The 27,748-nt window shown below is 60.1% G+C and overlaps 2 protein-coding genes and 1 long non-coding RNA gene across 6 annotated transcripts; 2 read left to right on the forward strand and 1 right to left on the reverse strand.

Annotated features, from left to right (window-relative positions):
• Nucleotides 1-964: 964 nt before the first annotated feature.
• EFNA4 (ephrin A4) lies at nt 965-4,875 on the forward strand. The gene is given in 5 exon segments (XM_008155726.3): nt 965-1,128; nt 2,985-3,280; nt 3,689-3,757; nt 4,329-4,420; nt 4,423-4,875. Coding segments are annotated over 5 exon segments (765 nt in total). The 5' UTR covers nt 965-1,015; the 3' UTR covers nt 4,618-4,875.
• A 9,016-nt stretch (nt 4,876-13,891) lies between these two features.
• On the forward strand, nt 13,892-23,077 carry EFNA3 (ephrin A3). 4 transcript variants are annotated; one of them, XM_054711889.1, is made up of 6 exons: nt 13,892-14,134; nt 19,936-20,225; nt 20,647-20,712; nt 20,902-20,979; nt 21,202-21,290; nt 22,798-23,077. In XM_054711889.1, the coding sequence occupies exons 1-6, from the start codon at nt 14,001-14,003 to the stop codon at nt 22,849-22,851; spliced, it is 711 nt and encodes a 236-aa protein (XP_054567864.1). In that variant the 5' UTR covers nt 13,892-14,000; the 3' UTR covers nt 22,852-23,077. The 4 variants fall into 4 exon arrangements, with proteins under 4 accessions (XP_054567864.1, XP_054567862.1, XP_054567863.1 ...); XM_054711887.1 differs by lacking the exon at nt 22,798-23,077 and adding an exon at nt 22,095-22,704; XM_054711888.1 differs by lacking the exons at nt 20,902-20,979; nt 22,798-23,077 and adding an exon at nt 22,095-22,704.
• LOC129147931 (uncharacterized) lies at nt 22,652-26,265 on the reverse strand. The gene is made up of 3 exons (XR_008555153.1): nt 26,177-26,265; nt 24,951-25,046; nt 22,652-22,806 (listed from the first exon to the last, which is right to left on the reverse strand). It is a non-coding gene; the product is annotated as an uncharacterized LOC129147931 (long non-coding RNA).
• Between the last annotated feature and the right edge of the window lie 1,483 nt (nt 26,266-27,748).

Genomic DNA, 27,748 nt, shown 5'->3' on the forward strand with positions numbered 1-27,748 from the left:
GTCTGGCCGCCAGGGGACGCTGTCGCCTCAGACGAAGACTGGATTGGGAGGACGAGAGTCTCAGGCTGGAGCAGCAGCTCAGTTTCTGCCCAGCTTGGGGTGGCTCTCCGCACAATCTATAGCCAAAGAGAGTTGTGCGCCCTTCGCTATCCCTAGTCGCCGAGCCCTCGCCCCCAACGCCTAGGGGCGACCATCGGACCAACCAGCCAGGCGGCGGAGCCTGCCGTCTCCACCCTCTGACTGGTGCTGGGAAAAGTGGATCTGGCTGGTGTTCTCAGAGCCCTGGAGCCGGGGTGGAGCCCGGCAGCGGCTCCCACGATCCCAAGGCCACGCACCTGCCTCCTCCCCCGCCCCCACCTGAGGGCTCGGGAACAAAGGTGCTTTGTACCAGCCGCAACCACCTCATTAATTCGTCTTCGGGACTGGGGCTGCGTGGGCCCCCAGCCCAGAACCAAGGTGTGGGGCGGAAAGGGGCAGGCGCCAACCCCAAGGTGGGCATCGAGCTCACTCTTGAAAGCTCGGTGGGGGGCAGGCCCTTTGCCCCGTCCCCCAGCGCCGTCCCTGGATGTGCAAAGAAAACGGGGCGACGGGCGAAGGGGGCTGGACTGGCTTCGCGGGTCCTGGCTCAGGCCTCGCTTGACTCTTCCTGGGCAAAGGGCGTGTGCTGCTGTCTAAACCTCCCAAACTCCCGAGGAAGCCTAATGCGGACACGACAGATACAGCCCCCTTATAACCCGCATGGAGGGTGCGAGACGCCCCTCCCGCCCCCCGCGATCCGGTCCAGCCTCAGCCGGCGCCGCGCTAACCTGGCGCTGGTAACGGGCTCACAGGGGGTTAACCGGAGCTGGCGCTGAGCAGAGAGGCGGGGACGCGCTCCCATTGGTGGAAAGTTATCCAGGGGCGTGGCCCGTGAGGCCCCGCACGCCCCCCCCCCCCCCCCTCCACTTTGTACCTTTCTCGCGGCCGGAGCGAAGTGGGCCGGGCCGAACCAGACCAGACCGGACCGCGGGGGGCGATGCGGCTGCTGCCCCTGCTGCAGGCTGTCCTGTGGGCCGCGCTGCTCGGCTCCCCGCTGCAAGGGGGCTCCGGCCTCCGTCACGACTTCTATTGGAACTCCAGCAACCCCAGGTAGCCGGGCCGAACCCGGGCAGCGCCGGCCGGGCCCGTGCGCTCCCGGGCCGGGCGCGCGTCCCTCCGGCTCGCCCTGCGCGCCGCGCCGCGCCGCCCGCACCCGGCCGCGCGCCGGGACTCCTTTGTTTGAGTCGACAGGGGAGGGGGGAGGGGCGAGGCGTGCCCTGGGTCTCCCCCGACCCGCACGTGTTGGGGGACGCGCGGAGAACCCCCGCCCCAATCAGGGTAGGTAGGCTCCCGGAGCCGGGCCGAGGGGCCTTGGCCTGTTCCCCGAGCCCCGCCCCCTTCGCCTCTCTTCTGGGGACTCCCCAGCCTCCCGCCAGCCTGGGAGGGGGCTTGGCTCTTGTGAAAGAGCCAGGGTGACTCTCCTGCTCGCTTGGCCTGCCCGCCGACACTCACGCCAATTCCTGATCTCTCATGTGGCATCTCTGCTTTCCTCTCGGTCCTTATCGCCCTTCTGTTTCTCTCCAGTCTGGGCCCTGCCCTTCCAGCCCAATCACCTTTGGGCACGTCGTCTGACCTCCCGGTTTCCATACCCCTCCCCAGTCCCCCTGCCTCTCTCTGCTTTCTCCATCTGCTTGAGACAAATTGTGACTCTGTAACATTTATTAGGAGCGTCCTGTGTACTGGGACCTGTGCTGGGGGCCAGGGATTGGAAAGACGAGAAGACCTAGACTCTGTCCTCCCAGAGCCCAGAGCCCCCCTGGGGAGGGCAGGCGCCCGGACAGGTCATTACAATACCGATACCATATGATAAGAGCCATTGTTGTCTTCCAACTCGGAATTCCTCTCTCTGTGTTCCAGACCAGTGCCTCTGAATCGCTGAGAGGACTTGTTAAAAAGTCAGGTTCCTCGCCCCCAACTCTGAGGTTTCTGGTTCATTCACTCAGTTCACAAATATGTATCGAGCGCTGTCCTCCTGCCGGACCCTCCCCAAGGCACTAAGGACCCGGCGAGAGGAAACCTGCAAAGGCCCGACTGGTGTTCTAGTGGGTCTGAGCCGAGCCCCAGGAACCGGCATTTCTAAGCGGAACTCCTGATACTGGGGGCCCTTGGACCACCCATTGAGGGACAGTTGGAGGCCTTTCCTTCATCCAGCCGGGCTGTGTGTCTGTGTGTCGGTGTGGTAGGGAGGGGGCGTGGTTCATGCTGTATTTGATGCTGTGGGGGGGCAGTGTGTCCCCGTCCTTCCCACCTGCACTGGCTCCCCCAGGCAGCTCCCAAGAGGTGGGGAAGGGAGTGCTGAGGAGGCTGAAGATGGGGTGATACGTGCAGGGGGCTCCCCTCCATGTCTGGCACTTCCTTGTCCTGGCAAAAAAAGAAAAAGAAAAAAAAAAAAGAGGGAGGCACCCGCCATCCACTCCCCTGTTTGGGGTTCTTTTCAGCATTGGATTGAGAGCTCAAGGACAGCCCCCCTCTCCGTGCGTCTTTTAAAGAGGATACTGCTCCAGTCTCCATCCCTGTCACCGCCTGTGGGCCCAGGCCTCTACCCCTTGCCTCCGTTCCAGCTCCTTCGCAGCAGCCGTCAGGCTGACATGTCTGAAGCACAGGCGCTGACCAGGCCCGGGCTGGGCCCCGGCTGGAGAGACGGGGCAGCTCCCACAGCAAAGGCGGGGTGCGGTGAGGGCCGTCTGTGAGCCCGCCGTCCTTCCCCTCTGCACCTGGGGACCTGTTGGCCCTCTCTTCCTTCACTCTCTCTGTCCCTCAGAAGTGGTCCGTCTGGAGGACGCAGGCCTCTCCAGAGGGCAGGGCAGAGGCTGGCAGAGACCCTTGGAAAGGGTATCCCTGGCCCTGGTGCCCCAGGGGTGCCCCACCGTGACCCCCCTCGGCCCACGCCTACCTTGTGTCTGCAGGCTGCTTCGAGGAGACGCTGTGGTGGAGCTGGGCCTCAACGACTACCTCGACATCTTCTGCCCCCACTATGAGGGCCCAGGGCCCCCCGAGGGCCCCGAGACGTTTGCTCTGTACATGGTGGACTGGTCGGGCTATGAGGCCTGCCAGGCACAAGGGGCGGGTGCCTTCAAGCGCTGGGAGTGCTCCCTCCCCTTCGCCCCCTTCGGCCCCGTTAAATTCTCGGAGAAGATTCAGCGCTTCACCCCCTTCTCCCTCGGCTTCGAGTTTTTGCCTGGAGAGACCTACTACTACATCTGTGAGTGAGGGACGGCTCACTGGCTGCCTCGGGGCGGGGGGGGGGGGGGGGTACCTGACTTTGCCACCAGTCGAGGCAGAGAGCCTAAGGTGAGGAGGAGGGATGGGACTGGGAATGAAGACCAGACCTGGGGCGGGGGAGGCAGGAGGGGCTGTGGTCAGAGAGGGGGCCTGGAGGGGCCCTGAGTCCAGGACTGAGGGGGCATCTAGAGTGAGTCTCTAGAGAGGAGGAGGAGGAGCTAGGAAAGGGGCTGCGGGGATGAGGAGCAGCCATGAAGGGGGCCTGGCACCTGGATGGGGCCCAAAAGGAAGGAAAAGTTTTCCAGGAACTGCCGGGAAGAGAACGCGGGAGGGTCTGAAACGGAGTCTGCAAGCCAGCCTGTGCTAACTCTTTCCTCCCGCCAACCAGCGGTGCCGACGCCCGGGAGTTCTGGCCGGTGTTTGAGGCTCCAGGTGTCTGTCTGCTGCAAGGAGAGCAGTAAGTGGGTTGGGGAGCAGCCCTCTGGCGCGGGGCCCGTCTTGGGAAGGAGGGAAGGCCTGGGGAGAGCCTGGGAGACCTGGAGGGGTTCAGGGCGGGCTGTAGGCCCTGGCCCCCTCTCCCCGGTGCAGCCTGCGGGAGCTCCCACTGCAGGCTGTGCTGGGCCAGCAGAATCCCATCTCCGGGGCAAGGCCTCCGAAAGCGTCAGCCGAGCTGGTGATCCGCACTGGCCGTTTGGGGGAGACTTGGAAGCTGGGTTTTGGAGAGGACGAGGTGGCAGGTTATGGGGAGGGAGCGGCTGATTTGAAAGATCCCGGAGAATAGGATGGGAGTGAACAGCTAACGGGGAGAGTGAAAGGAGGCTGCTGGAATGGAGGACACATCGGTGCTACCCTCCCCCTCACAGAGTCTGAGTCAGCTCATCCTGTCGGGAGCCCCGGAGAGAGTGGCACCTCGGGGTGGCGAGGTGGGGGCACCCCCAGCCCCCTCTGCCTCTTGCCGCTGCTGCTGCTCCCAATCCTTCGTCTCCTGCGAGTGCTCTGAGCCAAGTGGACCCTTCCTGCCGCCCCAGGAGCCAGAGCCCTCCCAAGACTCCCTGGAGGAGAAGCCCCTGCCACCTGCGCTAGGAGTGCCAAGCCGGACAGACAAGATGGAGGAGTGCTGAGAGGGAAGTCAGAGGGTCTGAGGTGACCCCTGCGGCGCTGGCCCCCGCGTCCCAGGCTGAAGAGGAGGCGCAGGGGAGCTGCGTTCAGCCTTGGGCGTCTGGAACGAAGGCAGGCGGAGCCCAGGTCTCCACAGCTGCTTCGGCGGCCTTCTCCATCTCCCAGGAAGACTGGGATTTGGTGGGATGGAACCCTTGAGCCTGCTGGGGCCAGGACGAAGAGCTGGGGCCGGTGGATTGAAGGACCAGGGCAAGGGAGCAGCCAGACCTGCCACCGGCGCCCCGTGCCCTGTGGGCCCCTGCCCTAGGGCAGCACCTTCCCTTCCAGGGGTCACTCACTTGTCTTCTGTGAAGACAGACTTGCCATGAGGCTGAATTTCCTACCAGTTTGTATTTTTATAAGTTCCTGGACCAAACCCTCAATAAACCGCCCATCTTTTTTTGTTGCTCTCCTCAACCCACGGCCCCGCGGCTCCTTCCTTGACACCAGGACTCCCCGCGGCCTCTGCTCTCAGCTTGGCTTGGCCTGACCTCCGTGCCAGCTGTGCCCGGGCCATCCGTGCCAGGCCTCCGTGGGCACCCCTCTGGGCAGTGTGGAGTGGGTGCCAGCAGCAGCTGTGGAGCTCGGCACCCCCGCCCACCCCCCCGAGCTGGCTTCCTGTGCCCAGGAGAGGGTGGATGCTCCTGGCAGCCCACCCACTTGGGGCACTGCCCAAACCGCGGCAGCGCCAGGCAGTGCCCCTGCCACGGGGAGACGGCACCCTGGGCTTCAGGACGCTCGGGTCCCTGAGAGCTGGCGTCTCCCTCCCTCCCAGGGGCAGTCTGGGCGGTGCCCGGCCCAGAACGGGGAAGGTGGGGTCAGATCAAAGCCTCCATCCCCAGCGGCCTCTTTGTTCTTCGCTTTTATAAGGAGGGAGGGCCCCCTTCGCTCTCAGCCCCACACGCTTCTCCCTCTGCAGACAAGGCTAGGATCCCCCCAAAGCCATCGGGCCCTCTCTCTGCATGATGTCCTGGGTGGCGCCAGGGGAAAGGGCGCCCCTTCCCCCCTCCCCCCCCAAGCTGTGCTCTACCTTCCCCGGGGCCCCACGGCCTCCGAGGCCCGGTGCCGGCCGCCTGGCACCGAGCCCGGATCGATAGGTGGATGTTGTGCTCATTAGCTCCGCGGCTGCGGCAGCGAGAGGCAGAGTGTGAACACCCGGGGTGGAGTCGGGCGGGGGTGCTGGGGGCCGGATCCTGACAGATTGAAACGCTGGGGATTGCGACTCCCTCCCCGACCCCCCTGAGGACCTAGGTCAGGCCTGGTCCCTCTCGGGTCATTCCATTGCTCTGGCTGAGGCCTGGGATGGAGGACGGCCGCGCCCGGGAGCAGGCGGGAGTCGAGCCCTCCCCCCATGGGAGGCCCCTTTCAGAACACGCGTCCGTGGGTGCGAGGGCCTGGGTAGGCGGGTGTCAGGGCCTCATCTCCAACCATCTTTAGCAGGGGGGAGGGGGAAGGGGAAGGAGGGGGCTGGAGTGCGGCGGAGGTGGAGTCTGAGCTGGAGGCTGTCTGTGGTTCTGGGTTCAAGTTCCACCTGCTGTCATCCGGAATGCATGTCTGTGTCGCCCTGTCATCCCACTGTGCTGCCTCCACCCTGCTCCGGGGAAACCATAGGCGGGGCAGGCGGGGCCCCTGGTTAGCAGCCCTGCCCTGCGCTGAGAACGGTGAGGGGCCTCCCTCTGCTTCCAGCTGTCCCAGAGGGGACCCCTCTGAGCAGACCGAGCCTGGACGCGGGTGCGAGAGACCCCGGCCCGGCCGGCTGGGACCTCACTCCGCCCCGCCCGCCCTTGACACAGGCACACGCCCTCGCCGGCCGCCCAGCTCCCTGCAGGTGCGAGGGCGACACCTCGGCAGCTCTGCCCTTGTGGGGGGTGGAGGGGCGTGGAGGGAGCCGCAAACTCAGGCCAGGCGGCCGCAGGCCTCAAGCCAAGCCAGCCTCCCTCCCCGCACTTTGCGCCCAGCCCGGGCCCTGACTCCGTCCCGGGCAAGTCCCCGTGGAGAGCGGGAGCTAAGTCCGCTCCCGGGCCGAGCAGTCTTCCGGTACAGCCCTCCCCCCCTCCCATGAGAAGTCCTCCAGGCGTGTTCCGGGCGCGGTTCCAGGAGGCTTGGGCAGCTCTGCAAGTTTTGGGGCGTCACCGATCTCCCCTAAACTCAGCGGCGCTAGACGGCAGAGGGTGAGGCCCTCAATTTGCTGGGCCTGCCCTACTCTCTCCGAAACATGCGAAAACTCCACTCATCTGTGCTCACTCACTCTGCCCGGAGAGCCTGATCCGCTCCATTCTTTACGGTGTGTGTGTGTGTGGGTGTGTGTGTGTGTGTGTGTGTGCAAATCTCCCTTCAGGCAAAACCCTGAAGTTTTGGCCTTTTTGTGATTCATCCCTTTTCCCCCCCTTTTTTCATTCATTCGGCAAATTGTGAGCTCCCAGCACGCCCTTCTTTCAGTAGGCCACACCAGTCATGGGGATCCCCAGCCCTGACGCAGCTGGAGAGGGGCACTATGGCTTCCAAATAACCAATAGAATTCGGGGGCCTAGGGCATGAGTTCATCAGCAGTGACGCCCATTGGTTCAGGCCTGGACGTGGGAGGGGTCCCCATAGCAACCGACGGAGCGTCCTTCCGAGCACTGCCTGGAGAGTGGTTAGTGCTGGAGTTGCATTGGCATCTTGGCATGTTGGTGGCGCTTGGGTTGAGGGCGGGGAGACAGGGGTGGAGCTCAGCTTCCCAGGTCCTGCGGCTCTAGCCCAACCAAGCTCTTATCTTCCTTGAGGTCCTTTTTCTCACTCAAAGTCATGGTCAGGGCCACTTAAGCCAGGGAGATTAGGAGGGGGTGCTGGCAACAGCGCTGGGGTCCTGGGTGCAGAGCTGCTGCCACTGGGAATGTAAATTCTGAGATCCTCGTGTTCATCTGCATATCGTCTGCATCTCATTTGCATTCTCTTCATTTAAGGTCAAATTGGGCAGACATCTCCCAAGTTCTGAGCCCCGTGGCTGTATTTCTCTGTCTCTGTCTGGACCCCAAACCCACCCCTTCGTGTTGTCTCTCGGTTGTCCAGTTCCTTACCCGACCCCTCTTCTCAGCCTCCAGCGTCTCCTGAAGTGGGAGGGGCACAGCCAGCTAACAGAGGAAGGACAAGAAGTCTGACTCCCCCTCTGAATGTTTGGTGACAGATGGGGAGGACTGGTCTGTACTGCCTAGAGACTAAATTGGCAAAGCAAATGGTGGGGGGAGGTGCCCCCGACTGGGTTGAGGATCTCCAGGGCCAAATAATGCACACACCTGGCAGGGTGCTGGAACAGGGGGTGCCTGCTTCCAGCCAGGGGCAGGCCTGCCCACCTGTCTGGTGCCAGGACAGCTTCCTTCCTCCAATTAAACCCTAATGAGGTGTCATTAACCCTTACCTTGCCTGCCAGCCCTCAGGCCGGACTCAAATTCATGGTCTTTGCATTGAGTGAAGAGGGAGAAAGAAGGGGCCTTTGAGGAAGCCGGGGGGCAGTAAGATCAGGGGACTAAGAGACAAGAAGGTGGGGCCAGAGGCAGGAGTAGCAGGCACTTGGTATCCTCTGTGCTTCTGAGGGGTTGTGGGGGGAGGGGGGGTACCACTGTCTGGATGCATTTATTCCTCTGTTCACCAGTTCAACAATTATTTATTAAGCACCTCACCTACTCCTACTAACTAAATACCGAGCTGCCTGCTAGATGCTGAGCGTAACACTTGCACAAGACAAGACTTCTTCCCTTAGGAAATCTTCAGATTACTGGAGAAGACAAACTGGCTAACAAATAATTATAATGCCAAGTGCAAGTCTATTACAGAGCTATGTGCAAAGTGCTACGATAACACAGGGAAATCGGCTGTCAGAGAAGGCCTGGGCTTTGAAGGACTACATTTATGGCAGGGAGGGGATGTGCATTTGACTCAGCGTGAGTCCATGCTTAGCTGTGTTTTCAGGACCGCTGGTGCCTGCCTCTCAGAGCTGTGTGTGTGTCTATGTGTGTGAGTGTGTCTGTGTGTTGTCTGGATCTCTCTGTGTCTGGAATCTTCTCCGGAACACACGTTGTGGTTTTATTACAGATCAATGTTTGCTATGAAGCTCTTGCGAAGATTAGCCCGAACCTGCCCGGCCCAGGGGAGGGAAGTGAAGAACCGATGTTGGCTCTTTGGGAAGGGGTGAGCGGGCACCATCTTCCCCCCTGGGGGCCCAGACCTTTGGCTCTCCAAGTGGCAGAAGACTGGAAAGGGAGGAGGGGGGCAAAGGGCTGAGCCCCAGGCTATGGTAGGGTGTGCCTAGGCCATACGCCCTCTACTCCTGCCTCCCCAGAGGAGCCGTGGGGGTTACAGCCACCACTCCCCACTAAGATCGCAGGCCCCCTCCCCCAGCCTGTTCTTCTGTCTTCTGAGGAGCAGGCCAGCTCAGACCTGTCTGCTGTTTTCTCCCGAAGGGAACGGATCCTTTCCAGGGTACACGAGAGGGCTGGGGAATGCTGGGGCGCACTGGGAGGCCCCAGGTCCTCCACCCTGGCCCTCTCCGGCTCGCTTCAGCCAGGATCCTCCCCACCCACTCTGGGATGCCATTTCTCTGGGTTTTGCCCAGACATAGCCGACTTTGCCAGGGAAGCCCTTGGCTGCTGTAGGCAGAGGGTGGTAGCTAGAGCTCTGGCAGTGAGGACAGGCATGGGGGCGAGAGGGAGGACAAGGAGTCGGGATGGTCTCTCTATTCAGAGACCTCTATCCCCATCCCCTCTGTCTTCTTGCAGCCACTTGCTAGAAAGCTAAATTTGTGGTGGCAGGAAAGAGAAGAGAGTCTCAAGGGAGAATCTGAGGGGTTAAGGAGAGGCTCTGGGGTCTGAGGGGAAGGCCAAGGACCCCTCCCTCCACACTGTCAAGGATGGGACCTCCGTTTTTGGCTGTAACTTCTCCTCTCCCTGATTCTATCTAATCTTTTCCCACCCATCCCTTCTCCCCAAGCCCTAGGCCACCTCTCCCACTATGATAGCTATGAGAGAAGCTTGGAGATGGGGAAGAACAAATGGAAAAGGAGTCTGGGGCTAGTCCAGGTAGGTGGACATCAAGAGATAACCTGGTCATAATAATGACAAGGAGGCCACCACCATTAATCAGACTCTGTAGGTCCTAAACACTGTGCTAAGTGCTTCCCAGGCATGAATCTTAATCCCCACAACAACCAGCTCCCACAGATAGAGTGTGATTAGCCCCACTTCACAGCCTCAGAGGAGTGAAGTGACTAACACAGCCAATGAGTGGTAGGACTGGAATTCGACCCCAAGTCCATCCTGGTAACTGCTAAGCCAGGCTGCCTCCCTTTCAGCTTTCCTTAAGCACACTCACAGGAGCCACACACCTCCCGTCTAGCACCCGAGATGCCTCCCCGATTCAGGCTTCTCAGCTTGCGAGGCTCATTAGAGGGATCAGGGCATGACTAGGATAAGAGATTATTACACCCCAACCCCACCTACCTAGCCCTGCATCCTCATTTCCTGTGTCCTGGACCACACAGCAGAGCACTGTGTTCCCTACTCTCAGTCACGTGTGTAGTTCCATGTCAACGCATGGACATCGGAGTACCATGCTGACACATACCTTTGGAAGTCAGAAGGTCCATGCATCGCCTTCCTTGTTAACGCCCAGGTTTCCGTGTGAGAACCACACAAACCACCCGCCAGCACTGGGCACATCCATGGGCCCTCTGCCAGGTGGAAAACCTGTGGATATTTCATGTCTGAGGCTGGCAGCTGCCTCTCCCACTCACACACACGTCCGGTCCCCCTCCTCACCGGCTCCTTGTTTATTTTTTGTTTTTATTTTTATTGATTGATTGGTTTAATACTGGGTGATATTTTTTTCCATTGATTTTTGGAGAAACTGGAATGGAGAAAGAGAGGAAGAGAGAGAGAGAGAGAGAGAGAGAGAGAGAGAGAGAGAGAGAGACATCGATTGGTCATTTCCCACATGTGCCACACTGACCCGGCTGGGAATCGAACCTGCAACCCAGGTATGTGCCCTTGACTGGAAATCAAACCCACAGCCTCTCAGTGCACAGGCCGACACTGTACTGAGCCATGCCAGCCAGGGCTCCTTGTTCATTGTTAAATGAATTATTTATTCATGGCCCCCCTTCCCTCCTGGCCTCCCTCTCCCTCAGGCCCTAGCCTCCATGATTTATTGAACACAGCTCAGCTGAGCTCCCTGATTGCCACCCGATGTCCTGGGAGCCATCTTGGGCCACAGCCTGAGTACTCCCTCTGCCCCTGGCCTGTTCCACTCCCTGCTTCCTAGGCCTCAGGGGTAGAGGGGTGAGGTGCCAGGCTCAGAGGGCTCCCAAGAGCCTGCGCTCACTGCCTCCTGGAGAGAACAGAGCAGCTAGCAGTGTGCTGGAGAGCCTGAGGGTCGGAAGGAAATGAAGGCAACGCCTGCAGGAAAAAGAGGCCTGAGACCTAGAGAGAGGCCGGTCCCGGGGGAGAAGCCAGGCTCAACAGAGGCCCTCACCCTGCAGAGAAGTGCTGACCTGGGCCCAGGCCTCAGGCACAGTGTTTCAGGCTGTAGCTTGTGACCCATTAGAGGTAGTAAAATCAAGAAATCAATTTTATGGATTTCAATCAGCCTTTTATTTAAAACATTTTAATGTGTGCGTTTTTTATTATTATTGATTTTAGAGAGAAAGGAGGGAGTGGGAGAGAGAGAAACATCGATTGACTACCTCCTGCACACCCCGTACGGGGGATCCAGCCCACAACCCAGGCATGTGCCCTGACCGGAGTGACATCTTAGTACATGGGACGATGCTCAACCAACTGAGCCACACCAGCCAGGGCCATATTTGAAAATTTTTTTAAAGAATAGAACAGAAGAAAAATATCAAAGTGTGTCCTCTGTAGTAAAGGTAAGTAGTAAAGGTAAGTATTGTTTCATAAAAATTACTGTTCCAGTTATATGTGAATGTGTGTGTGTGTGTGTGTGTGTGTGTGTTTACTATATTACAAATGCAAAATACACAAGTCACAATCAGGAAAAATTTGAGGCACAGTTATAAACAGAGGCCTAGACCCCACTGATGGCAGCCCAGATGCCACAGAAAGAGGCCTGCATCAGGTCAGATCCCAGGCGTGTAGACAGTGGCCCAGATCTTATACACAGAGAACCAATCCTTAGAGAATCCCAGGACCCATGAGTACAGGCCTATAGACAGGCCTAGGCCTTATAGCTGGAAGCGTATGCCCTGAAGTCAGAACTGATGTGTACAGTTGTGTGGTTTGTGCGTGGCACAAAGAAGCCACCTCCGCCGGAGTCCAGGCTGACGTTAGCCCGAGCTAGGGAGACACACAGGCCGCCGCTGCTGGAGGAAGTGGCACCTTTGTTTTTGCGCAGAGGCACCATTTGCCACGAGATGCCCTCTAAGGACTGGGTCTGCATAGAGGAGTGCTTCTTCTAATTCACACAAAAGGTCAAGTCAGCCACCAGGTGATTTGGATAGAGGCCCAAACAGGCAACGCACCGGATCCTATAGACACAGGCCTAGGTCCTATAGAAAGTACCCAGATCCAGAGGCCTAGACTCCATAGAGAGAGCTGCTTGAATCCTATCAAGAGAGCTCCAGATTCTAGAGAAAGGGGCTCAGTGACCCTTGGAGGGTGGATGTGAGAGCGCTCGTTTCTAAAGAGGAGGATCTGGGCCCGACAGAAAAGGGCCCACAGCTGTGAGTGGGGTCCAGACTCTACAAACAGGGATTGAGAGCTTCTAAAATCAAATCGAAAGTCCTCAACCAGCAAGCTCCGACTCCCTGTGATTATTGGCAACTGTGAGCCCCACAGAGGGAAGCCTCCCTTTGCAGAGCAGGGAGTGTGGGAGGCAGGGAAGGCGCTGGGATCTGTGGCACCTGGCGTAGGCAGGTTAGCATCATTCAGGTGAAACAAATCTCCTTGGGGAGCGGCGTCTCGGGGGAGGGAGGGCTGTTTGCAGTCTCCCTTTCCACCCCAAGGGGCCCAATTTATTTTCTGGCTCCTGAGAAGGGAGAGGAGACCTCCTGGGGTGGAGAGGAGCTGAGGGAGCACAGACCAGCACTAGACATGGGACCGGTTCTGGATGACACTGCCCTTCCCCCAAACCCAGCACCAAGGTGGGCGTGTGGTCAGGGCTTCTGTCCCGCCAAGGGTAAGTGGATGAAGGGTGCCTGTGTGTTCTCGCTCCTGCGGTAAAGACGAAACGAACATTATGCCTGTTCCCCTGCACACGGGTGGTTGGCTTGGGTTCTGAGAACCTGGTCTGAGACCTGGTTCTCCTGGTCACTCAGTCTGAGCCTCTCCAAAAGAGAAGAGATGGGCGGTGAACAGGACCCTAGACCCCTTTCGCTCACCTTCTCCGTCCTAGGAAGAGAAAGGAGCGCCCGGAGCTATGTGTGCATCAGAGGGTGCATGTAGGTCTGTGTATGAGTTGTGTGTGTGCATGTGTCTGGGTGTATGCTCCCCTGTCTCTGTACATCTAAGTGTCTGTGTTTCTCCAGATCTCTAGTTATCTGAAATTACCTTTACCTGTGCGTGTGTGTGCGCGCGCATGCGCGCGTGCGCAAGGGGCATGTGTGTGTCTGTAAGTTGGTGTCAGCTTCTGGGTGTCTGCTTTTTCTCCTGTGTGTGTGTAATGTCTGTGCTTGGGTGTCACTGTAGGACGACGACTGTGGTGAGAGCTGGGACCCAGGGTGCTCGGCCCTCTGCCCTGGTTGAAGAGAGTAGGAGTGAGAATACCTAAGAACATCAGTGCACTGGGAGGGGGCCTGCCAGAGGATGTGAGGAATTGTGTGTGTGTGTCCCAGGAAAGCCTGGTTTGCTCCAGCGGACTCTCCTGGGTCCCTCCTCCACCTTGGCCATGGACTGCCGGGGCCCTGCCAGCACCCAGGATCGACATTCTTGGGGGCTGATCTCCTCTACCCCGCCCCCACGAAAAACAAGCCTCCTGCTCAGGTGGGAGCTTCAGGTCAACAGCTGTCAGGTGGTGCCAGCTGAGGGCTTGTCCACACCCTCTAGGACCCCCCTGACTCTCCATTCACATGGGAAGAGGGGAATGGAAGGAGCAGAGGGCAAGACCGTCCAAAAAGCAGGGGGGTCTAGTGCCACTGATGAAGAGGTCCTGGGTCCCCACCTTCTTTTCAAGTCTCTACCCCATCCCAGAAATGAATGTGCTCACTCCAGGTGGAGATCCCGGCCTTGGCCTCCCTAATCCACTTGGGAACGCCAGACCAGGGAGCAGAAAGCCTAGGACCAGCGGTAGCAAATTAAACCTCGGAGGGAGCGGCGAGGAGCGCGCGGGGAGCACGGGTCCCACCTCCCACGCGCCGCGCACTCCAGGCCCACACGGGGCGGGGCCTGGCGGGAGCGCGCCCAGGGCGGGGCTTCGGGAGCGCGCCCGGGCGGAGGGAAGGCTGGGGGCGTGGCCTAAGGCGCCAGGGCCGTCGGCCGCGGCAGCAGGGAGCTGGGAAGCCAGAAGCCCGGAGCGCGGGGCTCAGTTGGGGGGCGGCGGCGGCGGCGGCTCGGGGGATGGCGGCGGCTGCGCTGCTGCTGCTGCTGCTGTTGCTGCTCGTGCCGGTGCCGCTGCTGCCGCTGCTGGCCCCGGGCCCCGGGGGGGCGCTGGGGAACCGGCACACGGTGTACTGGAACAGCTCCAACCAGCAGTGAGTCCGGGGCCGGGAGCTCGTGCGTCCCGCGTCAGTGAAGGGGAGGCTGGTGGGCTCGGGAGTCCTGGGGGAGCCTAGGTGGGAGTCCTGCGAGAGCACAGCTGGGTGCTGGGAGGCGAGGGAGAGGGGGGCACACTCTACGGGCGTCTGGGAAAGTCGGGGGGCGTCTGAAAGAGGCTGTGGAGGTAGAGTAAGGAGGCTTTGGCCGTGCAGAGCAGGCTGCTCAGGGACCCCCGCCCCACCTTGGCTTTCTCCACACCCCCATCCCACAGTGCCCCCAGCGTCACTGCCTTCGCCGGGCTGGGGTTGGGGAGCACCAGTGTGCTGGGGGTAGGCCATCCGTTTTTGGTGGGGGGCAGGGATGACCTGTTTTCGGTGGTGAGCGTTTCAAGGGGTTCTGTCTCGGACTCCTGCTTTTAGAAGTGGGGCCCAGAGCTGAGGCTGGGCGTCCGACTGAGTACCTCCTCGGAACGAAGGTGGAGGGGTTGCCCGGGTGGTGTGGCTAAGCCTGGCTGGGTGAGCTGGGCTGGGTCTGAGTCAGGGGGCACCGGGGTGCTGGTTGGTGAGGATGGGGACGTGGGGTAGCGGTGAGAGGGAAGGAAGCAGGGAGATGGCTTGTCACACACACGCGCGCGCGCACACACACACACACCCGGGCTGGGATGGCGTGTGGCTCTAAGTGTGAGCGGGCGTGCGCGGCTGTCAGTGTGCGTGTTTGTCTGAGTGTGATTTGTGTGTCTGCGTCGGCGTTCGGCTGAGGGTGGGCGCCGGGGACAGGTCGGGAGGGGGCTGCGGTCGCCGTCCGCGTGGCCGGCCACGTCTGGGCTGGTGGCTGTCGGCGCGCCGCGGTCGGGGCGGGTGTCGGGGCGGCCCTGTGGTTTCCCGGGTGTCGGCGCGGCGGCTGGGTGCCGGCTGCGGGGCCAGGTTCTCTCTCCGCTCAGTCCTGGCTGCCCTTGTCTTCTCCTCCCGGCCGAGCCGCCGTGCGGATCACCCCGTGTGTGTGTGTGTGTGTGTGTGTGTGTGGTGGGGGGATCCCTGGGGACGCGGGGGTCACTGTCACACCTGCCCAGGCGGCGGCACGGCCTCTGGCTCCCACCCCGGAGGCGACTCCCGGAGCAATGGCGAGGCCCCGGGGGAAGGTACCGGGAGGGCCGGCGGCTGCGACCCCCAGCCTCCCGGGGGAGGGGCTGCCGCTCGCCGCTCAGCTCTTTGTTGTTTGGGGCTCCGCGCCTCCCCCTCTCTCCCACCTCGCGCCCGAGTGTCAGACTGGGGGTGGGGATGAGCCCACGGCGCCCCCCTCTCGCTTCCCATGGAAACCTCTAGGTGGGGATGCGGCCCCTCCCCCGCGGAGTGGAACTCGGAGAACTCCGGGGGTGCTAGGGGCCTACTCCCCTGTTCCATCAGCTTGCCCCCCTCCCCCAGACTCACATGTCCGCCCTCTGCCCCGCTCGAGTCTGGCAGGGAGAAGAGCGTTCAGGTGAGGGGCCCGGGTTCCCCACCGCCCTCGGGCATCCCCAGGTTCTCCGCGGAGGCCGGAGCCGGAGGGATGCGGAACGGCGGGGGGCAGGGGAAGGGTGGGTGGGGGGATGTTGTTGATCAGGCTCCCCTCCCCCGCATACACCTGGGCTCAGGTGAAACCCTGGGAGAGGATGGGGAACCCGGGTTCCGGTAGCCTCCTTTCTGCCTTTCCCGCTCCCCGCAGGTCTGGACCGGCAGAGGTGGGAGGGGGTGCCCACCGGGCCGGGAGGCTGCCGCCACCCCCGCCTCACATCCTCGGCCTTTGTTGCCGCTGCGCCCGGGCTCCCCGGCTCCCTCACTGCGGCAGCCGCGGCCCCATAAATCGTGAGAGCGACGTGCTCCGTAGCCGGGAGAGGAGAGGGCCGGGGAGCTGGGGGCGGGGCCGGGCCGAGCCACAGGCTCCCGCGCCCCTGCCCCCGGTCACGTGAGCCAGGCTGCCGGCTCCCACCCCGTCACATGCAGAGGGTCTCTGCCCCTTGGGGTCACGTGGAGAGGGTCTTGCGACCCCTCCTCCTGGGTCACGTGGGAGGGTGCCGGTGGGACACGTGCGGGGCCCTCTTTGACAGACCTGGGGGCTGCGCCCTCGGTGAGGTCGAGATCTCGCCCGCTGCCCCCACTCAGCCCATCCGGTTGGTCTCCTGGAAGAGTCAGACCTGTTCCCAGCCTAGACCAGAAACTAGGGCTGGAGGACTGCACTGGAGAGGATGAGTGTGAGGTTCAGGGCCCCCTGAGCCTGGAATTGAATGGCGGGGCGGGGGGGGGGGGGCGGCGAACCGATGGCCGAATGTCTGCGCCCTGGCCTGTGCCTCGTTTCTTTACAATGCCGAGCAGGTGTGCTGGTATCCGCCCTACTCCAGCCTCAGGAACATCTTTCCCTAGCTGTCTCCCTCTGTCTCTGAAATGCTTCCGTTCTGACCTGCCTTTCATTCATACCTTTATTAACACATATTTATTGAGGCCCTCCTGCATCCACGTTGGTCTGTTTCCTCCCTGTCACTGAGGGTGCCTTGCGCCCCTTGCTTGCCGCTGGCAACCTCCTTTGCGTCTCCCTGTCTCTGCCTCTGCTGTGTGGGGGCCTCTCTGGACCAGCCTCTATGTCTCTCCCTTTCTCCAAGCCTCTGGGTTTTCACTCTTCCCTCTTCCTCTTGGTTTCGGGGTCCCCCCCTCTCTCTGTGCCTCGCTCCCTTTCCCGGGTTTCTCCGTGGATCCAGTGTCTGTTCATCTCCCCCCTTGGCGTGCGTCTCGAGACGCTCGGCTCTGTGCGTCTCGCTTTCGGCGGGGCCCTCGCGCTTCTCCGCCGCTGCAGATCAATAAACCTCCGCCGCCACCGCCGCTGTCGCAGGGAGGAGGGGCAGGGATGTGTGGCGCGCGCGAATTCTCTCCCACCGGCGCCGGCCAGTGGAGCTGGGGGCCAGCCCCGGCGGGGCGGGAGTTCCGAGGCCCAGGGAGCCAGAAGGGTGCGGGGGTGTCCGTGTGCACCCGCCAACCCGCGAGCGTTCCCGCCACCCACCCACCTCCAGCCGGGCGCGCGGACCCCACGTTGCGCACACGTGGTCTGGCCTCGCCTGCAGGAGCGAGCCGCACGAGGCCTCGGGAGCGCGCGCTAGAGGGGAGGAGACGGTCCGGTGTCTTCACAGCCTTCCTCCACTTCCTTAGCTCGGCATTCCCACCTCTAGGGGTGGGGGCAGGGATTTAACTAGATCCGGGCTCTGTAGGATCTTTTCCCTGCTCCCTGATGGCTTAGATACCCAGTTTAACTGCTCCAGATTGCCCCGCGGGGTGGGGGTAGAGGTTTGCTTCTTCCCGCCCTCCCGCCGCCCACCGCCAGGTTCCAGCAGGCAGGCTTCAGCTGAGAGTAAGGCGCACCGGAGGCGGTGAGAGCCAGGAGAGACGGAATAACGGGCGAGGCGCCACCCCCTCCAGGTGGGGTGAGTGGACACAAGCCTTTATTTGAGAGACGTGGGAGGCTAGTGGGGGATGATGCAAGGAAGAACAGAGAACTGTTTTAAGGGGCAGGTACCACCCAATCCCCAGATCCCAGCTCGCCCCACCCCCTACCAGGGGCGGGGCTCTAGGCTCCTAGAGGAGGGGTTAGCAGCGAGCTTCACCGGGCCTAGTGTCACCACCTTCACTGTGAAGACAGGGAGGAGGACAGATTTAAAGAAAGCCCCCAGGCCAAGCAGCCCCCCCCCCCTCCCCCGGGTCTCCCAGCAGTGTGGCTGGGATTGCTGGCATCCAGCCCTTCGGCCCCCAGTCGGACAGATTCCCGCTGGGCACAGCCATTCCGGAAGTAGGTCTTTTGCTCCCACGTGCCCAGCTTTGGGGGCATTTCAGCCCAACCCTGGGGTAGGTAAGAGATGGTTTCTCTTCATTTGTGGTCACCCAGCAACCCCACTTGGGAAACTGAGGTCCCTATAAGCAATGGCTCTGGCTTTGGCTTACTCCCTGCTGGTAAGGGGAACTGAGCAGGCCCCCCAGGGCGGGGCCACTTCAGGGCTGGGGACCTGGGTGAGGCTCAAGGACAGAGGCCCCCGTGTGGCTATGCAGCTGCTCCAGACGTGGCCCCCTACCACAGGTGGCCTCCTCCTCACAGCCTTTGGGGTTGGAGGTAGAGAGGCAAACCCAGGGTGGCAGCTGGGAGCCAGGCCTGGTCTAACCCGTTTTCCTGCTCCCAGTGCCCCAGGCCAGCACTCCTGCCCACCTGAGTGCCAGGGCCTGGGAGTGGCCTGAGTGACCCATCACTCCCGTGGGAACTGAGTGGGGCTAGTCGCGTTCCTGATGACTCAGGGAAGCTGTGCCCAGTCTTACTGGGTGCCCAAGCGCCAGTGCTCACCGGCCTGCCTTACTGCCAGGCCTGGAAGGGGATGTTGAGGGAAAGGGCGGTACAGGCAAGGCCAGGGAAGTAGGGTAAGGTGAGGACGGACCCTCAAGGTCCTTGCCCATGCAGAGCCTCCAAACTCCTTTCCCTAAGAGACCTAATTACTGTTTGTGCAACTGGGAGGTGCCTGGCGACATGGGGAGCCAGTCCCTCCCCGTAGGGAGTTCTCAGGGACTCCAGTGGTTTGACATTTTGCCAAGGATCCCATGCCTTCTTGTGTCCACCACTCTCCCTCACTGCCAAGATGTATGCATACCTACCCTAAGGAAACGGGGGAAATTCCTGCCTAGTTCTCTGAATTTTTCTCTCCACTCAGATGTTTCTCCCATCTCGACATCAACAGTGTTAAGACCAGTGCTTTGAGGATGACTAATAAGGCAGGTGGGGATTACAAGGGACCCAGCATCTGCTCCTCTGTCCCATAGGAGGCTCAGGGAGGTACGAGGAACAGCCATCTGTCTAGGCACGAGGCCCACGGCTCTGCCCTGCGTCTTTAAGGGACAGTGGTGCCAGGCTGAGGACGGAGGGAGACGGATAGATACAAAAGTTTGGGCTGGTTGGTATGATACCAGGGGGAGCCTTGATATTGAGTTCCTTAACGCCCTGATGCATTGTCACATGGGGGACCTAATGCCCATGGCCTCAGGGTGGAGGTCAGTGGGACTCAAGGTACAGAGACCAGTGTTACTGTAGAGAAAGTGTGTGTGTGTGTGAGAGAGAGGGGGGGAGAGGGAGACGAAGAGAATTTGAGATTGTGGAGGTCAACCAATTCTGGTGTGCAAGTTGAGCACACATACAACCGAGCATTTCCATGTTTGTGTGTGTGCCTTAGAACTACGCATGTACATGCATGAAGCCTGCATCCATGCTTGTGTGAGGGCAGGTCCTATCGGACTGGCGTTGGCCAGGCAGCCGCAGGAAAGCATCGGGAAGATGGGATGGAGGGTGCTTATCTATCCGGAGGGATTCCTCCCACTTTCACTGTTCTCCCTCCTCTAGCCCCCCGCCCCACTGGTGAATTATGGGGAACGGAGGGAGGAAATCCGGGTCTGGGTGTCGGAATCGCAGGGGCCTGCGCCGTTTCTGTGGTAACCGAAGCCGGCGTTCCCTCCTTCCCCCCCACCTCTCTCTCCGCCTCCTTCCCTTGGAGGCCGGCGGGGCTTCCCTGCGCCTTTTCTGCCCTCTGGTGGCCACCGCTGGGACAGCACCAGAGCCAGGCCGGAAGTCCGCATGGAGTGCGGGCCCTGGCGGCACGGGGTCCTGGGGAAGGCAGGCCTGGGGAGAGGGGGCTCCCAAGAGCCGGGAAGCTCGAGGACCCTGGGGGAAGGGGCGCGGAGCAGTGAGGTGGGGAGCGGGTGGCCTGGGAGCGGCTGCTCTCTGACCCGCGGCCGGTGCCCCGCAGCCTGCGGCGAGAGGGCTACACGGTGCAGGTGAACGTGAACGACTACCTGGACATCTACTGCCCGCACTACAACAGCTCGGGGCCGGGCGGCGGCGCGGAGCAGTACGTGCTGTACATGGTGAGCCGCGCCGGCTACCGCTCCTGCAACGCCAGCCAGGGCTTCAAGCGCTGGGAGTGCAACCGGCCGCACGCGTCCCACAGCCCCATCAAGTTCTCGGAGAAGTTCCAGCGCTACAGCGCCTTCTCTCTGGGCTACGAGTTCCACGCCGGCCACGAGTACTACTACATCTGTGAGTGACGGGGGGCCCCCGGGGGGGGGGTCCCCGGGGCCGGGGCGGGCTGTCATCCCCAGGTCGCTAGGAGTGATACCCCGCTATGGGGCTTGGGGACGGGGGAGCTGGGGATTTCAGTTCCCAGACAGTGCAGTGAGGCTGAGGGGTGTTGGGTGGATCCCAAGTTTGGGTCGTAGCCACTTTCGTTGTCGAACGTCCCAGGGGTGGGACCTCGGGGGTCTGGGTTACTGAGTGCTAGGAACCAAGGGGCTTCTGGCGCTGACAGCTGAGCCCCGTGACCAGTGTCCATAGTGTCCGGGAGCTACGGAAGGAGACTCCCGGGGGGCGGGGGGTAGGGAGGGGGGAGGGGGCGAGTTTCTGAGCGAGGGCACCAGGTGCGAACCGGGAGCAGGCCACTCAGGCTCCGTGTCCTCCCCAGCCACGCCCACCCACAACCTGCACTGGAAGTGTCTGAGGATGAAGGTGTTCGTCTGCTGCGCCTCCAGTGAGTACAACCGGCTCCCAGCCGCGACCCCATCCTCAGCTCCCCTGCTTTGGGGCTCCCCTGGCTTCCTGGGGGTGAGGGCGGAGGGCACAGGAGAGGGGGACTCGCTCCCCAGCTGTAGCAGGGGGGAGGGGATCCTGGCCCTGACTCTCCCCTCCTCTTTCCCCACCCACACCCTACCCCCCGCAGCATCGCATTCCGGGGAGAAGCCGGTCCCCACTCTCCCCCAGTTCACCATGGGCCCCAATGTGAAGATCAACGTGCTGGGTGAGTTCGCAGCGCCCTCTGGTGGCCACTGCTGGAACCGCAGTCCCCTCCCCGGTGCCTGCTCACCTCGCATGACTTCCCCCTGGGGACACCCACCCCTCCTACCACCGTGGGTGGTCACGTCCCCTGCTCCCCTGCTGCTGCTGCCGCCGCCGCTGCCGCGTGCCCCCGCCCTGGCGCCCAGCCCGGCCCTCATCTGTCTGTCTCTCCATCTCTCCGCAGAAGACTTTGAGGGCGAGAACCCCCAGGTGCCCAAGCTGGAGAAGAGCATCAGCGGGACCAGCCCCAAGCGGGAGCACCTGCCCCTGGCGGTGGGCATCGCCTTCTTCCTCATGACGCTCTTGGCCTCCTAGCTCGGCTCCCTCCCTTGATGGGGGGAGATGGGGCGGGGGGCGGGCCCAAACAGGGAGACTTTGGCCTCTCCGAGGGAAGCCACGCCCAGAGGCCTAGACCTCCTCCAGTGGCTGAACGTGGGGTCTGCACCATACATCTGTGCCCATCCCTTCTGCCCCCTCCCTCCACGTGTCACTAGTGGGCCAGGCACAGGGACAGCCATGGGTCCCGGTGGCCTTACGGCTTGGGTAATGTTTGGTACCAGACTGGGGGGGCCATAAAAGGTAGTGCTCAGGACTCCCTGACCCCTGGTGCCCTCCTCTTTTGTTCCCCCAGTGAGACCAATATGCCCCAAAGAGAGCCAATTGAAGCGTGGGAGACACCCCCACCCCTCTCCTCCAGGGGCAGAACACAGGGAGGGGACTCGATGGGCGAGGGGGTGGCCTCAGCCGCTGCCCCCTTCCCCTGTTTACAGCAATAAGCACGTCCTCCTCCCCCCACGCCCACCCCCAGGACTGTGGTTTGGATGGAATCCAAGTTTACAAGTAGACACCCCTGGGGGGGTGGGCCGTGGACAAGGGTGACAAGGGGTGGGCCCTGGGGTGCCAGGCAGGCATGTACAGCTCTATATCTCTATATATAATGTACAGACAGACAGAGTCCCTCCCCTCCGCACCCCCCTGACCTTCCTTGACGTCCCCTTCCAACTTCAGACCCCTTCCCCACCAGGCTAGGCCCCCCCACTGGGGGCCCCCCTGGCCCCTCTTTTGTCTTCTGTGAAGACAAGACCTATGCAACGCACAGACACTTTTGGAGACCGTGAGACAACAGCGCCCTCCCCCTCCAGCCCTGAGCCAGGACCCAGCTCCCAGGACCTTCCTCCGTCCATCTCTGTGGTCCCCACCCATCCTCCTGGGCCTTTTTCAAGTGCTTTGGCTGTGACTTTCATACTCTGCTCTTAGTCTAAAAAAATAAACTGGAGACAAAAATGAGTGTGTGTGATTTCCAGGGGTCATGAGCCCTCTGTACACTAGACACCGCCCTCCCCAAGGTCACAGGGCCTTTGGGGGGAGGGTATTCTAGGGCCAATGGGACCACTGAGCACCTTGCTCTGGAACTTACCTTGAGGAGGCAGCTCGGTGTGGAGGGACACAGGGGCCTCCCGCTGGGCCTGGATGGCGCTGGGCAGCTTCCCTGAGCCTCAGGTAGCTCCTGAGGAAACCTGGTTACCGCCCCGGCCCGTAGCTCCGTGGTTGGATACACCACGCTTTCGGGGTCAGTCCCCCCCCGTCAGGGCACATACAAGAATCAACCACTGAATTCACAAATAAGTGGAACGACAAATCTGTGTTTCTCTCTCAAGAAAAAAAAATCGAAAAGAAAGCCTGGGTTATAATACATCTCTCTCCGGGTTAGTGTACGAATTAAGTGACAGGAGTGTAAGGCTCAATCAATGACGAATGTCTCCTTTTCTTTCCACTTCAGGGTGTGCACCTAGATAGGAAGAAAAATGGTATCTTTATTTTTCCTTACCTGTAGCTGGAATTTAACCTTCTCTTATGTACTCGGGCAACAAGCCACCGTAGTTAACAGTGCCTGTGACTTCATAAGCAACAGAAATCATAGATGTTTTCCGACTGCATTATAGTTTCTGGAGCTATCTCAAGATAGCAGTCACTCTCCACACTACTTTGAAATGACAACAAGGTAGCTAGTTATTGGACCTTCCTTGTTTTTACCGTGTTAATAAAAGCCTATCTATCACTATGCCAAAAAAAGAGTAAATGCTTTGATAACTGTTTCAATAGAATTGGTTTCCTTTGTACATTTATTTTATTGGTTCAGAATGTTGTGGCCAAAGGGCTGAGAGTTAGCCGGTGCTGGGCCGCACCCACTCGGCAGCTTGTGAGTGAGGACGTGGGGGAGGGGGAGACGTCCACGGTTGCTCTGAGGAGCTGCTGCCCTGTCCAGGCCGCGTGAGGCCGGGCACACAGGCGGGCACTGCGTGGGGCGTGCTGATAGGGACCAAAATCGCTCAAGCTTCTGCTTGCCCAGCTGGCCCGGGGAGAGGGGTGCCTTTTCCTCATTGCCAAGCGGTGCACCCTGGGGACTCGTCTCAACCAGGCTCTCTCATTGCCACTGTGTGGGTCCTGGGTGAGCGCCCCCCCCTGGGTGCCCTGGGGCTCTTGCCAGCAGCATTGTGGGAGTCCCTGGGCACAGGTCCCGTGTCTCTCCTCTGTGCTCATGGGAAATTAACTTTCAGCCGCACCCTGGAGGGTGAGGAGGTCTCCCGCTGGCAGAGCAGGGAGGCGTGGGGATGGGAGGACAGATGGGGAAGGAGCCAGGCACAGCCAGTGCACCGGACTGAGACCAGACGGCAGAGGGAGGCTCGTCCGTCCCGTCGATGGTGGACATTGGGTGAGCGCCTGCTGAGGGCCAGGCTCTGTGCTGGGTCGATACAAAGGAGAGGGTCTCTACCCTCGAACACGCTCGTCACTAGCACGTGTCGACAGGGATTAGTCACACACACGTGACCGTATAACCAGGGACAACGTGGTGAAGTGCCAGGCGGCTGCGGGAACAAGAGGAAAGCAGTTTCACCCGGGGACACGGGGAGGAGGCTGCAGGAGGCGGCACTCACAGCCGGAGCCCTACGGGGAGAGTCTGGAGGGCCTGGCAGGCTGAGGAGGGTGGGTTTGGCCCATGAAGGAGCCATAGCAGTGGGCCTAGGCGGCAGGCTCCCTCTCTCCCAGGGCCTCGTGGGACAGAGTGTGGCTGGCTGAGCGGGGAGGGCCTAGTGGATTCAAAATCCAGGAATGGGGCCCTGACTGGTGTGGCTCAGTGGATAGAGCGTTGGCCTGCGGACTCAAGGGTCCCGGGTTCGATTCCGCTCAAGGGCATGCACCTTGGTTGCAGGCACATCCCCAATGGGGAGTGAGCGGGAGGCAGCTGGTCGATGTTTCGCTCTCATCGATGTTTCTAACTCTCTATCCCTCTCCCTTCCTCTCTGTAAAAAAATCAATAAAATATATATTTTTAAAAATCCAGGAATGGGAAGACTGGGAAAAGGCAGGCATCTGGAGTCAGGAACTAGGCCTAGCCCGCTCCCATTTACTGAGCACCTACTGTGTGCCAGGCGCTGTGCCCAGGGCGCCACGTGCCTGTGAGCATTGTGCCCCTGGGAGCCTTCCTGCCCCAACGCACCAATGGGAAAGCGGACTCTGTCCCTGGCGAGGGCCACCCATCCTGGGACGCTGGCATTCCGAGTGGGTCTGACTGTCCCCGTGCTGGGACCACTGGGACCTGCACCAACACCTGCAGCCCTTTCCCACAATCCCCACTGCCTCCTGTCGCCCTCCAGCAAAGCCACTCAGAGTTTTGGGGGAAAGACATCAAAGGACCTCAGATAGGGGTTAGGCGAGCTGATCCGAACCCCACATTTTAGATGGGGAAACTGAGGCTCATTCGGAGCACGCGATTTGCCTACTCACTCAGATGTTCATGGCAGAGCCAGGACTGGGACTCAGGGTCGTGACCCCCATCTTCTTTTTTTTTTTTTAATCATCCTATGATGCACCTTCCCGGGAACCTAGGGCTGATGTTTGAAACCTCGCCATTAAGGAGGAGGCACCACCTACCTGAGCTCCCTCTTCATTTCCCCTGAGGCTGGGGCTTCAGGAAGCTCTGGGGTCCTGCTGGGATCTCCCTCAGACACGGCTTCAGTCCTCAGAGCACTAAGGAAAGTGAGGTGACGGGTGAGTATTTCAATAGACAGACTGGGGTGAGGGGTCAGCACGTAGACAGACAGAGACCGGTGACCTTGAGCCCTGGCACGGGGCCCCTGCCTTGTGGAACCAAGGTCTGCACAGCCCAGGGTGTCCTGGCCAAGGCAGAAGTGAGAGGACACCAGCGGCAGGGCCTGGGGGTTGGGGGGAGAGTAAGGCGGGGCCCACAGTGCAGACTCAGTGCCTACTGACGATAGGACGGGGCAGGGCGGGATAGACCGGAACGAAACAGAGGAGCGTTGGCGATGAGGCTGAGTGAGATATTGCAGGGAGTGAGGCAGATGGCAACAGGACAGAGACAGGGAAGGGGAGGGCCAGGCTCGGCCGCCTCCTTCCCGCTCCCACTCACCTGAGCCAGGTGCCCTTAGAGTCCGCGGGTGCCGGATGGCACCCCAGCGCCGGGGCATTCTGTGGCTGTGCTGTCCCCACCCAGCAGCCCAGGGCCCTGAGGCAAGGGAGTTCAGTGAGCTGTGCCCCAAAAGGGCCTCCTGCCCACCCTGAGCTGGCTCTTCCCCCTCCTGGGTGTGTGTCAAGGGCCTGGCATTCCCAGAGGCTCTCACAGGGCGCGCTGTGCCCCGCTGCCCTCCCCAGGGTAAGAAACAACAGCAACAACCAACACCGAGCACAGACGTTGGCTTGAGGAGTCCGGCTCAGAACCAGGCCCTCCTCCTCCAGGGGAGGCCACCGTCGCCTTGCTGTGGGCTGGGGAAACAGGGCAGGGACATCTGCATTTCAGTTTGGGTTCAAGCCTTGTCCCCTGGGCTGGGGGTGCGGACAAAAGAAAAGGGGTTCCGTCGAAAGTAACTTCGCAGGGCGATGTGATCTACATTTCTAACTGGGCAGTTCATGGGAGGGAGTCATGCCCCAGGCATATAAGTTCTTTTTTTTTTTTTTAATTATTTTTTTCCATCCCACGTAACTTCTTTAGTAAATGGTTTATCTTTGCCTTAAGCAAGCCCTGTCCAGTGCTCTTGTGTATCTAGGTTAACACACCTTTGAAATAAGCCATAACCACCCTCCAGAGAGCGGATAATCTTGTTAAGCATCCTGTAATCCAATCCCCACCTCGAGGTCCCCACCTCCGTGTCATCTGTCTCCTGTTTCCTCCTGACTCTCACACGCATAAAAGAAGTTTCCAAACGATTCTTCTCGGGAGCATTCGAGAGCGCATTCCCTGGTGTATGTCTTCAGTCTGGCTCAGGCAAACTCCTGTAACAATTCTCTACAGGCTTGGGGATGGGTCGAGATGGCAGCGTAGGTAAAAGCAGTATTCCTCCCTCCCACGGCCACATCAGAATTCCAACTGAAACACAGAACCACCTGAATCTGGCTGAATGGAGGTCCCACAACCAGGGACCTAAAGAAGAAGCCGCAGGGAGCCTGGGCTGGCTCCCCGTACGGCAGCTCTCCCACTGCCGTCGCAGCGGGTCCTCACAGCCGATGGGCCTGGAGGTCGATCCCTCCCAGTGACACCAACAGCAATCAGGCTCAGCGACAACAGGACAGTACACACAGCCCACACACGGGCACCTGGAGTGCCCAGCTCAGTGACTGGGGAGGCGGAGCCGCTGGGCCCTACAGGGCAGCTACTACAGTAGACCACTCTCCCAAGTCCAGGACACATAGCGGCTCTACCTACTACATAAAACCAACAAGAGAAGCAACCAAAATGTGGAGACAAGGAATCATGTAGTAAACGAAAGAACAGAAGAAATCCCCAGAAAAGAAAAAGAACTAAATGAAATGGAAGCAAGCAAGCTACCAGATGGCAGAGTTCAAAACAATGCCGACGAGGGTGCTCAGGGAACTTAGTGAGAACATCAACATGAACAAGGAGCCGTCAGAAGTGAAGGATACGCTGCCTGAAACGATATTTTACAGGGAAACAACAGTAGAGCAGAGGACGGCGAGAATCTCATCAGTGATTTGGAAGCAAGAAACACCCAATCAGAACAGCAAATAGGAAAAAGAATGAAAAAATATTTAAAAAAGGGTAAGGAGCCTTTGGGACAACTTCAAGTGTACCAACATTTGCATCTGGGAGGTGCTGGAAGGAGAAGAGAAGGAACGAGAAATTAAAAACCTATCTGAAAAAAAGAATGACAGAAAACTTCCCCTACCTGGTGAAAGAAAGAGACATACAAGTCCAGAAAGTGCAGAGAGCCCCTAACAAGATGAATCCAAAGAGGCCCACACCAAGACACATCATAATCAAAATGCCAAGGGTTAAAGACAAAGAGAGAATCTTAAAAACAGCAAGAGAAAAGCAATTAGTTACCTACAAGGGAGCACCCATAAGACTGTCAGCTGATTTCTCAACAGAAACTTGGCAGGCCAGAAGGGAGAGGCAAGAAATATTCAAAGTGATGAAAAGCAAGGACCTACAACCAACATTCCTCTACCCAGCAAAGCTATCATTCAGAATTGAAGGTCAGATAAAGAGCTTTACAGATAAGAAAAAGCTAAAGGAATTCATCACCACAAAACCAGTATTACATGAAATGTTAAAGGGTCTTTGAAGAAGGAGAAGGAGGAGGAGGAGGAGGAAGAGAAGGGAGAGGAGGAGGAGAAGAAGAAGAAAGAAAAGAACAATAAAATGGCAATAAATACATACCTGTCAACAATTGAATCTAAAAATCAAAATAAATGAG

This window comes from Eptesicus fuscus, chromosome 22, assembly GCF_027574615.1.
Source record: "Eptesicus fuscus isolate TK198812 chromosome 22, DD_ASM_mEF_20220401, whole genome shotgun sequence".
NCBI classification, from domain to species: Eukaryota; Metazoa; Chordata; class Mammalia; order Chiroptera; family Vespertilionidae; genus Eptesicus; species Eptesicus fuscus.